Source organism: Anolis carolinensis, chromosome 2 (genome assembly GCF_035594765.1).
Source record: "Anolis carolinensis isolate JA03-04 chromosome 2, rAnoCar3.1.pri, whole genome shotgun sequence".
In the NCBI taxonomy this organism is placed as follows: domain Eukaryota; kingdom Metazoa; phylum Chordata; class Lepidosauria; order Squamata; family Dactyloidae; genus Anolis; species Anolis carolinensis.
In genome coordinates, this window is record NC_085842.1 from 31,758,325 (window position 1) to 31,770,886 (window position 12,562).

Consider the following 12,562-nt stretch of genomic DNA (forward strand, 5'->3'; position numbering starts at 1 on the left):
TCCCTGGGGGAATCTTTTGTTGGGAGGCATTAGCTGGCCCTAATTGTTTCATGTCTGGAATTCCCCTGTTTTCAGAGTATTGTTCTTTGCAATATTTTCTGTTCTTCTACTGTATGTGAAGATGAAGAAGTACCCATAGAGGGAGCCAGGAAGACAGTTCCATCTTGTCTCCTTTGCTATCAGCTGGAGGTCCCTCCCCCAGTAACATGCTATGCTAATTATATATACACACACACACACACACACGTGCGCGCACACACAATATAATTTACAATATATAATAATATAATATATTGTATATACATATAATATTGATAATATTATACTGTAGTATGATATAATACTAATTAATACAATATAATATTAATTATATATTATATATTACATGTAATATTACTAATAATATTACAATATATTGATATAGTACAATATAGTAGTTTAATGCCAGTATTGTGCTATGCTAATAACATTGTATGTACCGTAAATTTAATTTGTAAGCCGCTCTGAGTCCCCTTCGGGGTGAGAAGGGCGGGATATAAATGTAGTAAATAAATAAAATAAATAAATATGCAGTGCTTGAGCGCACACACTCAAAAAGAAAGGCTATGGCCCTCAGAAAACTGGATTTGCCAGGCTTTGATGATGCAAGGCTATTCAAAATACTGTTCATGCTGGCCAACAATGGATTTCCCTAGGTCAGAAGTAGCAAGGCAAATGGGGTTCATATCCCTGTGGTATAATGTCCAGGCTGTGAAAAAGAAATCTTGTCTTTTGGAGGCAAGCATGAATGCTGCAATAAGCCAGAATGATTAGCATTTAATGGCCTTTCAGTTTCAAAGCCTGGCTGTTTCCTCCCTGGGGGAATCCTTTGTTGGGAGATATTAGCTGGCCCTGATTGTTTCCTGTCTGGAATTCCTGTTTTCAGAGTGTTGTTCTTTATTTACTGTCCCAATTTTAGAGGGTTTTTTTAATACTGGAAGCCAGTTTGTGTTCATTTTCATGGCTCAAAGGAACACAATAATAATAATAATATTAATAATAATAGTAATAATAATAATAATAATAATAATAATAATAATAATAATAATAATGACTCTGATAATAGACAGTATTTCTCTCCCTCCTCAGCTTCCTCCCTGGGGGAATCCCTTGTTGGGAAGTGTTAGCTGCCCCTGATTGTTTCCTTTCTGAAATTCTCCTGTTTTCAGAGTGTTATTCTTTATTTACTGTCCTGATTTTAGAGATAATATTATTCTGTTTTATTATACCACAATAATTTTATATATTATATTTATAATCTTATGTTATCTGCTTTGAACTGGATTATATGAGGCCCCTTCTACACAGCTGTATAAAATCCATACTGAACTTGATTATATGGCAGTGTGGACTCAAGATATACCAGTTCAAAGCAGATACTGCAGATTATCTGCCTTGGCATTCTGGGTTATATAGCTGTGTGGAACGGCCTTGAGTCTGCACTGCCATATAATCCAGTTCAAATCAGGTATTTCTATTTTATAGGTAGTGTGGAAGAGGCCTAAGTGAACCCTGCCTGTCCCCTTGGCACTATTGTGGCTGAGGGGGTTGCTATAACACAAAGTGGGTGGAACCTAAAGGGGGCGGGGCCTACCTTTCTGACAGGCAGCTAGGGGGAGAATGGCTCTACCTCATCCATTCCCCCCCCAGCTTCGTGTTTTTGGCAGTTTTTTAATTTGGACTTTATATTTCTAGGTTTATTTGATTGAAAGACATAGATTGGATGACTATGTCTTTTGTGGCCAAATTTGTGTGATTTGGTTAAGTGATTTTGTTATTTACTCCATGTGAAAAACGCATGTTACACTTATATACAGTATAAAGTCAATTATCCAACATAAACAGGCCTTCAGAATGTTGGATAAGCAAAAATGTTGGATAATAAGGAGGGAAAGTCTATTAAATGTCAAATTACATTATGGTTTTACAAATTAAGCACCAAAACATCTTGTTTTCCAACAAATCAACAGAAAAATCAGTTCAATACACGGTAACGTTCTGTAGTAATTACTGTATTTACAAATTTAGCACCCAAACATTGCAATGTATTGAAAACATTGACTACAAAACCATTGACTACTAAAAAGCAGACTGCGTTGGATAATACAGAACGTTGGATAAGCGAAGGTTGGATAAGCGAGACTACTGTATATATAGACTAGCTGTGCCCGGCCATGCGTTGCTGTGGCGAAGTATGGTGGTATGGGAAATAAAGTATTGGGGAATTGGTGGTAGTTAAGGTAAAGGTAAAGGTTTTCCCCTGACATTAAGTCCAGTCGTGTCCGACTCTGGGGGTTGGTGCTCATCTCCATTTCTAAGCCGAAGAGCCGGCGTTGTTCGTAGACTCCTCCAAGGTCATGTGGGATGACTGCATGGAGCGGCGTTACCTTCCCGCTGGAGCAGTACATATTGATGCACTCACATTTGCATGTTTTTGAACTTCTGGGTTGGCAGAAGCTGGGGCTAACAGTGAGGGCTTACTCTGGTCCCCTAATTCAAATCTGCGGCCTTTCGGTCCAGAAGTTCAGCAGCTCAGCGCTTTAACACGCTGAGCCATCAGAGGATATTATTTCCTAAAGGTTGTGAATATACAATATTTCTGATTGGTTTTTTTTGTCTGTTGGAGGCAAGTATGAACCCTGCAATTAGGAAAAATGATTAGGATGTAATGGCCTTGCAGCTTTAAAGCCTGGCTGTTTCCTCCCTGAGTGAATTTTTTGTTGGGAGGTGTTAGCTGGCCCTGATTGTTTCCTGTCTGGAATTCCCTTGTTTTCAGAGTGGTGTTGTTTGCGATATTTTATGTGCTTCTACTGTCTGTGGCCCTGAGAAAACAGAGGATTTTCCAGACTTTGATGATGGGAATACTTCGTTGGGAGGTGTTAGCTGGCCCTGATTGTTTCCTGTGTGGAATTCCCCTGTTTTCCGAGTGTTGTTCTTTATTTAGTGTTCTGATTTTAGAGATTGTATTGGTCTGTTTCTTTATTTACTGTCCTGGTTTTAGAGATTATATTGTTCTGCAGTAATTATTTCATATTAAAGTAGAATCTCACTTATCCAACATTCACTTATACAATGTTCTGGATTATCCAACGCAGCCTGCCTTTTCGTATATATATATATAGATTGTCCTATTAAATCAATGGATCTACATTACATAACAAGAGCAGTAAGGAGAAAACTGTAGCAATCTAAGCAAAAGACGCTGAAGGCCGGGGGGGGGGGGGGGGAGAGGGGGGAAGAGATACAGTTGTAAAAATCTAGCTACTTACCAATATTAATTGCCCATCCTCTTTCAATGGCCAGTTTCCCTGCCTTTAGAAATAATAATAATAATTACTGGTTCTTTCACAACATGGATATTTACTAATTTGTCATGTGCAAAAATAATAAAGGCATGCAATAGTTACAGCAACGTTCAAAAAGCCCCCAAGGACACTTTGTCACTAGCCTTACAGTAGCCCCTGTGGAGCCAAAAACTTCAAAAGAAAATAAAAGAGAAATTAGTAAGCCACCATTCAACAGCAAGTTCCAGTCTTTCATTAGAGGCATTCTGTGTTGTATAGGAACCTCCTTAAACACAGCTAACGTGGTAAGATTTCTGATATATTTAAAATGTTTAATTAAAACAAATTGAAAGAATTTGAAAAAACATGTGAAAACAAACACTTTCCCTACCATTATTGTTCCTCCTGTTTGTATTCTCAGGGGTCTGAGCACTTTCCTCTGTACAAGGAAATTGGGCAAAAAAAGAACGGGTGGGATTTCTGTAATGGTAGCCACAACGAATGACCACTGGAAGGAAAAACAACAAGAATAAGGATTCAAGATTAACTCCTGGCAGCACAATGCTGATAAAATCTTCCCAAAATTAGGCCCGACTGAGCTGAGTGGAACTTATTCTCAGGTAAACGGGTCTGCAGCATGAAACATAGCTATGCATGTTTATTCAGAATTACCATTGCTCTGGTCTGAACTGGGCTTACTAGGAACTCTGTTTGGGACATTCATATTATACATTCATATTATAGCAATATGCAAAGCAAAAACATATCTTTCAACAAACTGTATAATTACAAAAAGCACCAATGACAACCTGTGAAAATGTCGGTGAGCAAACAAGAGCAGTTTAAAGTTGCATTTAATGACTGCATACACAGAAGGCAGCTTGTACAAACAATTTTCTCACTTGGAAGCATCCAATACTCTGCATTTCATTAATCCTCACTATAAGACTCAAAATTCCTCCTGTACTATAGGGCTGTACCATATAAAACACCTCCAAGTCCGATTTCAGATTATTTCCCTTTCATTTACGGAGGACACCCAACTCTCTGCAGATTACATTATATGTTGTTGAATTCAGATTTCTGGTCTTACACACCCCACACCCCCATTTTTATTGCTCTCTATTATTAATCATGGGTTTTAATGCTGAAATGTCAATAAAAATGATTGAGAAAAATGCCCCCAAAATCCAAAAGAATGACATCATTATTTATAGAGGCAAAACTACAGTGCAAGAATGGATAATGGCAATGAAATAAGTGCTTGGTATAGCTAATGCAGGAGAACAGCACAATTAAAATGACAATACAACAAATAACTAAACCGCATTTTGTATTCATAGCACTCCCAAGTGTAGCCAAAGCGCAAAATGATTTCTAGAATACCTCTTCAAAGCTTTCCAGTATGTGCTTCTGTAAGCAGTACAAAAAGAGTTGAAGAAAATAGATTCAAATATCTAGAATGACTTGTAACCAGAAGTAATTCTGAAAGCATTATTTGTAACAGCTGTTCACATTGTGAATTGTTTTAAGGCATAGCTTTCTGCCATTATTACAAAAGCTATTATTTAGATGTTTTGAAATTACATACTAAATTGATACGTACTGAAATCTTCAATAGGAAAATAAATGATCTTTTTATTGCCATGTGCTTTACTGCAGAAACAGGAGTTTGACTATTTTGTATTATAAGTCCTAGTATGAAATTCTGCCCCATACTTTCAATAGTTTCTGCCATAATTAAAGAAAGTCAACTGCATTGCATCATCAGTTCCCACAAGAAGTAACTCGGTTTCGTAGACCAAGAAACGTATGCCAAGGATTATGGGGAAATTGTGTTTGGATTGGCTAAAATAAATGCAACTCAAAATGGAATTAGAAATTGCTTATGTCTGTTTTGAAGTAACAGGAGAAATGCACAATTTAGTTGGCTGAAGCAACAGCAGGTCTCTACAAAGATCTCGGAAGTTTAAAAACCTCCAAGTTCCTCCCTTATTTTCCTTATTCCTTCTTCATCTTTCCATAACATGAAAGGCAACCTGCTCTAATCTTCTCCATTTATCTCAAGATGGTGGGGAGGAATAAGGAGGCGGCATTTAAAAAATGACACAGATCTTATTTCCAACATCATAATAGTAATTTTAAAAATCCAGATTTGCTTTTTTTCATAAAAAATACAGTATTTTGCAGAAAATGGAAATACATGCATTACATATTTTCATATCAAACCTAAACTTACTTGTAAACATGGTTTCTACAAATAAAACTGTGAATACATATCTTATTTAAGAGGGGAACCTACTGCAACCTTTTCTAGCTCTAGTATCTGCCTCTCTTATCCTGCCTTTCTTCTTGCACATGATTCAAATGTACCTTATTTTTGTCATTTGCAAGAGGAAAAATATGAAAACAGACATAAAATTGTGTAATAAAGATACTAACATGTATTATAACATGGCAAGGAATGGCTTCTTGTAGCCACAGTCTTGAGGACCAGACTAGTAGCATAGCTAAACAAAGTATAACCCATAATATATTTAACACTTCAGTAATATGTTATCATTACAGCATGTAAGATCTCTCTGTTGCTGCTCTTAAGATGACAACTGAAACCATCTTTATACATTTTTTGTTAGTTCCATTTTTTAAAAAGGTTTCTGCTATGTTTCCCATAATTTCTCCTTCGAAAAAATGTTTTCAACCACAGTCCCAAAGCTTAAGAAAAATTATTTTATTAGCATTTTCCTTATTTTTTATTTGGGGAACATGGAAAGAGAAATGCAATGTAAGGATTATATTTCTTTCAAACACAACTAAAAGATGCCCCACCTTTAATCGATTCAAGTACTGTCGTGTGTGAACAACCAAAAGGTCGTCTTCTCTTGCTTCTTGTGCTCGTACAATAGAGTCATCTGTGACTAGGTTTGCTTCTGAATTTAAAAAAAAGGAGAGGTGACATGTCCATGATACAGAAATAAAATTAATCATTTCATTTCAGCCAATAAAAAAGTTCATTCTTTCCAATGTCAGCACATAAGACTTTGTATTTTGGAAACATGGCTTTCATTTTTCTTAAACCTAGCTGCTACTCTGTGTTAATAATCTGCTCTGGCATGCAATATATATGCCATTGTATTTTTTAATTTCACGTTTTAAAATGGTGCTTCTAAAAACAACTGTAACCTTAACACATCAAGTAACAATGCATACAAATGACTCATACAATAAAAACACAAAATATGAAATCCTGTTTCTGATCAGTATCAAAGCTAACAAGGCACTGCCATGCCCATGAAATTGTATCTTGCAATCTGACTTCTTATAAAACACCAGGTTATAACTATTTTCACAAAAAATTAAGAGTTCTCACATCTACCTTTTAAGAAATTTATGACTTTCCCCCATTTTCCAGAATCAAATGGATGTAGTTTCTCCAGTCCCATAAATGTAATGTTATAATCAGGAGAATACACAATTGGCCAACATGCTGATGGGAAATTTTGATAGAGTTCTGTCTTGTGAGGCCTAAAAGGAAAAAAAGAGCAATTTCAATATTAAAATGAGATCCAACAAAAACTCTGGATTTAAAATATCTGTGGGCAAATAGAATCCATTTCATTTATTTTTTTCCCCTAAATTCTGTAATACTTTGGTTAGGAATTCAGATAAGTATATTTGCTACGGCTAGGGACAGGGAATTTATACCTCTCCATCAGCAGATCTCACTTCGTAACATATAATGTCATTCAAAACATGTTACACACAAGAGGACAAAAAGAAAGCAAAGGCCAAAAGTTTGGTTCTGGGCACCACAATTCAAGGATATTGACAAATTGCAATGTGTTCAGAGAAAGGTGACCAAAATAGTCAAAGGTATGGAAACCATGCCAAATCCTCGAGGAGCTGGATATTATTAGCTTGGAGGGCCAATTACAGGCAGCCCACAAGTTAGGAACGTAATAGATTCTGTAAATTTGTTCTTAAGTTGTATTTTTATGCAAGTCGGAACAGGTACACTTTTTAAGTGTAATTCCAATCAAAAATGTGTATTTTTTTAAAGGGCTTGTTGGGAAAACATGGATTGGTTATAAAGCTTCAGTTGAGGTACCTTTTCCCCATGATAACTCTTCCAGGAGTGAATATTCCTTCCAAGGGGTAGATTTTTTTCTCTTTCCTGTTGTCTCATCCCTGTTATTAATTATGAGTCGTTTGTAAGTAGGTCGTTTGTAACTTGGGGACTGTCTGTATATATGCCACTCAATACTTATCTTGCTTAAATGATATTTTATATGCAGTACAAAGTGTTCCAAAAGTCTCAACACATGGGAGAGATTAACAAAGTCATATTATATTTTATATTACATATTTTTATATATATTCTTTTTTAATGCTGGAAGCATTCAGTAAAATCTTATAATGCCTATTTTGTAAATAAAGGTACATTTAATTACAATTTCTCATTTTCCCTATGTATGGCAACATTAGAGACGCCCTGTATTATTCTTTGTAGAATTAAAATACAAATAATTGGGTTTTTTTCTTCCAAATAATTTTGATTAGGAGAGTGGGGGGACAAGGGAAAGAAAAAGAAAATTTGGCGATAATAGTTATTGTTTAGCTGCAGCTTTACAAATTTCTATTATGTCACAAGGAGAAAACAAAGAGGGTGAGGGTTGTTAAGATATGTTAAGTTCTTCTACAAAATTATCATTGTTACAACTAAGTCTTTGTCTCTATTTCCTTAACATGTATTTCATTAAAAAATTGAGGATTCTAGCAATTTTAAGTCAGTTGGTTGTACGGCATCTTCTTATGTCTTCTCACATTGTCTCCTGGTCTTCATATAGTCTTAGTGTTGTAGTAGAGCCTGTGAGTAACGTTACAAACAGTAGCATGGGTGCCAGAAGGGGGAAAAAGGGTTACTCGGGAGCAGGAATCTGATGAACAGCAGCAGAGAAAGAGGATCCAGGACATACTTACAGCACCTACAGATGAGGAGTCGTTTGAGGGATTCTCTGGGGATGATGGGTCAATGAGTGAAGGAGAAGGAGACACCATGGATTGGACTAAGATAAGAGAAGTGCAAGCTATTTGTGAGGCACCAACAACTAGTGGTACCTTTATGGGGTTCTCTGGGAGTGAAGACTGGCAATCAGGGGATCCAACTGATTCTTGGGGGGATCTAAGTCTTGACAGGAGATGGAGGAATTGGAGGGAGAGTCAAAGGAATTCACGTGAAGAGCTGGGAGCAGCTGTGGGAGATGGTGATGGGGCGGTGGTCAGTTCATCCTCTGATCATGGTTTGTAGATAAAAATGGGTTCAGGGGTGAGGGGTCTTTGCAAAAGACAAAGTGTTGATGTGCATTCGTGTGCTGGGTATTGTAGTTTCTTGTAGTCTTGCTGATGCCTGTTTCGTGTTCGGATCTGCAGTTTGGACCTGGTTTGGCTGGAGACGCTGCTTCTGCAGACATTGGAGCAAAACTGCTTTGGATTCTTCGAGCTTCGACCTTGGACTTCGGCTGATGATGCTTCTCTTCTTGCAACTCCCTCTGTTAACTATTTGTGTACTGTGCCTTTTTGTTTTACCTTAGAGCACTTTGTTTGACTTGTTGCTTTTTGCATCCAGTTGATCTGGATTACATTTCTGTTTACCCTTTTGAACCAGGTCTGGTTTGGGTTTTTGACCAGTGGAACTGCATTTAAGTATCCCTGTGTCTTTTTCTTTTTGTTTTAATAAATTCTTGTTTTGAAGACGCTTTTAAGTCTGGCCCTTTAAGGCTCTGTGATTCCAACACTTTTCCAGTGTTTCTTCAATGTAAACTGATATTAATTTTTCACAACAGATTATTTCACATTAATTTTTTTCTTATATGTCATTAGTATCTGCAAAAACGTTCTACGATTTTGATTCAGATTGTTAGTAGGTTAGTATTTACATCATTTTATGATCATTATGTCTCTTTTCCTGTATTACATCAAATATATTTTTCCTCTACAACGCTTGGGTTTAAAAACTCTTCCAACCAGAAGAAAATACAAATCATTGTTAACATACATCTATGATTTTTAAAAAAGTTTCTTCCCAAATGGTTGTTTTTAATGTATTTTGGGGAGCTGAATTTGAAAAAATACACTATTTCACAAATTTCATTAATAATATTGATCAACACATATTTAGGTGCCTCAAGTGTTAGCCCTGTTTCTGGATATATTTGACGTGCCGATTCCAAAATGGCACCAGTTTCCCGTTATCAGTTTCTAGTTATTGAGATACATAACATAGGCTATCTACCCTAGGGAGCTCAGGCAAGCCTCTATGCTTTTGACCTTCCGGAAGGAACTGAAAACCTGGCTTTATAAACAAGCTTTTGATAATAGTTAAATATAATAACATCCAACAGTTAGATGATTTAATGGAAACAACTTTTAACTGGACTTTTGTCTTTATTAACCAGAGCAGTGACTGAGATGTTTTAATTGGTTTTAAACAACATAATTACTGTTTTATTTATGGATGATGGTTTGGTATCAATTTAATAGATTTGTTTTCACTTTATATTGACTTTGTGTCATTATTTTGTTGATTTAATTTTAATTGTTTATTTATTTACAGTATTTATATTCTGCCCTTTTCACCCCGAAGGGGACTCAGGGCAGATCACAATGCACACATATACATGGCAAACATTCAATGCCATTAGACATATGATATATATAGACAGACACAGAGGCAATTTAACATTCCAACTTCTGGCTTCATGAGGGTATGCTCGATTCAGGCCATGGGGGAGCTGCTGCTTCACCGCCAACTAGTGACACCGGGTCCCTGATGGAGCACTTCCTCATTTTTCCGCACGCTGCTGGAGATTTTTATGGCGTTGTAAATTAAATTTGATGTGCTGTCAAAGGCTTTCATGGCCGGAATCACAGGGTTGTTTGTGTTTTCCGGGCTATATGGCCATGTTCTAGAAGCATTCTCTCCTGATGTTTCACCCATATCTATGGCAGGCATCCTCAGAGGTTGTGAGGTATATTGGAAAAAACTAAGCAAGGAAGGTTTATGTATCTGTGGAATGTCCAGGGTGGGAAAAGGAACTACTGTCTGTTGGAGGCCAGTGTGAATGTTGTAATTAATCACCTTGATTAGCATTAATGGCCTTGCCAGATTCATTTCCTGGCTTCTTCCTGCCTGGGGAAATCTTTTGTTCAGAGGTGTTAGCTGCCCGATTGATTCATGTCTGGAATTGCTCTGTTTTCAGTGTTGTTTCTTATTTACTGTTCTGATTTTAGAGTTTTTAATACTAGTAGCCAGATTTTGTTCATTTTCATGGTTTCCTTCTTTCTGTTGAAATTGTCCACATGCTTGTGGATTTCAATGGCTTTTCTGTGTAGTCTGACATGATAGTTGTTAGAGTGGTCCAGCATTTCTGTGTTCTCAAATAATATATTGTGTCTAGGTTGGTTCATCAAGTGCTCTGCTATGGCTGACTTCTCTGGTTGAATCAGTCTGCAGTGCCTTTTATGTTCCTTAATTCGTGTCTGGGCAATGCTGCATTTGGTGGTCCCTATGTAGACTTGTCCACAGCTGCATGGTATATGGTAGACTCCTGCAGAGATGAGAAAATCCTTCTTGTTCTTTGCTGAACGTAACATTTGTTGGATTTTCTTAATGGGTCTGTAGATAGTTTGTAGGTTGTGTTTCTTCATCAGCTTGCCTATGCTGTCAGTGGTTCCCTTGATGTATGGTAAGAACACTTTTCCTCTGTGTGGATCTTTGTCTTTACTCTCATGACTTGTTCTTGGCTTTACAGCTCTTCTGATGTCTGTGGTGGAGTATTCATTGGCCTGTAGAGCCCATTTTAGGTGGTTTAGTTCACCCTGGAAGAGGTGAGGTTCGCAGATTCTTTGTGCACGGGCTTTGATTGTGCTTCTTTTTTGACTTGGGTGATGGTTGGAATTTTTATGCTGTGTGTGAAGGTTTTCTGTAAACTGTGGGTTTGCGGATGACTAGAACATCTAGATATTGCAGTTTTCCTTCATTTTCTTTTTCCATGGTGAATTGGATGTTTGGGTGGATGCTGTTGAGGTGGTTAAATAGTTAAATTTGCTTCCCCACATAAGCAGTACCTAAATTCCTAACTCAACAGATACAACTGTCTTTCGGCTGCATACTGGTAGGTCAACAGCAAGCTAGACTATTAAATGGCCGGGAGCTTACTCCGACCTGGGCTGGTTCGAACTCATGACCTTTCGGTCAAAAGTGATTTATTGCAGCTGGCTACTAACCAGCTGAGACACATCTATTTGATATATTGCTGTTTATAGTTTGCATTGTTCACATTGTTGGAAGCTGCTTTAAGTTCCCCTCAGGGAGATGGGTCGAGATATAAAGTTTTTTTAAAATTATTATTACATTGTATTACCTTTTACCACCTGCTCACCCATAGAAAACTATACCAATATTTATAGAAATATGTTTTAATATATGTATTTTACAGAGTGTTTTTAAATGATTATGTGTTTGTTTATGTTTTAGTAATGCTGTAACCTGCCTCGAGCCATGAGGAGAGGAGCAAGAAATAAAACTCTTATTATAATTATTATTATATCTAAGAAACCACAGAGTGAAGAGAGTGTAGCAAAGAAGCCACAGCTCCATCCTGCCTCCTACAACATCACTTGGGAGCTCCTTCCCCCAACACCAACTGCCACTCTGAAACCAGAGAGTGAAGAGGGGGCAATCAGGAAGACACAGCTCCAACACTCGGGAGTCCCTCAATACATACATTATAATAACATAGAAAAATAATAACACTGTAATGTAACAGTGCTGGTATATTGTATGTAATATTAATAATGCTGTAATATAATATATTGTATATACAACTTATGACATGCTGCAACATATTATAGTATACTATTAGTATAATGCACTGGTAGTGTATTATATATATTGTGATATAATAATATAGCACAATACGATAATATGATAGCACAGTGTGTTAAAGCGCTGAGCTGCTGAACTTGCGGACCAAAAGGTGCCAGGTTCAAATCCCGGGAGCGGAATGAGCACTCGCTGTTAGCCCCAGCTCCTGCCAACCTAGCAGTTTGAAAACATGCCAATGTGAGTAGATCAATAGGTAACGGCGCTCCATGCAGTCATGCCAGCCACATGACCTTGGAAGTGTCTACGGACAACGCCGGCTCTTCGGTCACGACTGGACTTAACATCAGGGGAA

The 12,562-nt window shown here is 37.2% G+C and overlaps 1 protein-coding gene across 2 annotated transcripts in view; it reads right to left on the reverse strand.

Moving 5' to 3' along the window:
- The window catches only part of hdac11 (histone deacetylase 11), a 31,668-nt gene that overhangs the window by 16,163 nt on the left and 2,943 nt on the right, over positions 1-12,562 (reverse strand). The window contains exons 2-6 of one of the 2 annotated variants that reach the window (XM_062973728.1): positions 6,700-6,848; positions 6,153-6,253; positions 4,710-4,736; positions 3,715-3,831; positions 3,309-3,351 (exon numbers count right to left, since the gene is read on the reverse strand). In XM_062973728.1, the coding sequence (XP_062829798.1) occupies positions 3,309-3,351; positions 3,715-3,831; positions 4,710-4,736; positions 6,153-6,253; positions 6,700-6,848 (437 nt within the window). The remainder of the gene's footprint in view (positions 1-3,308; positions 3,352-3,714; positions 3,832-4,709; positions 4,737-6,152; positions 6,254-6,699; positions 6,849-12,562) is intronic. The other variant, XM_062973729.1, reaches the window with a different exon arrangement.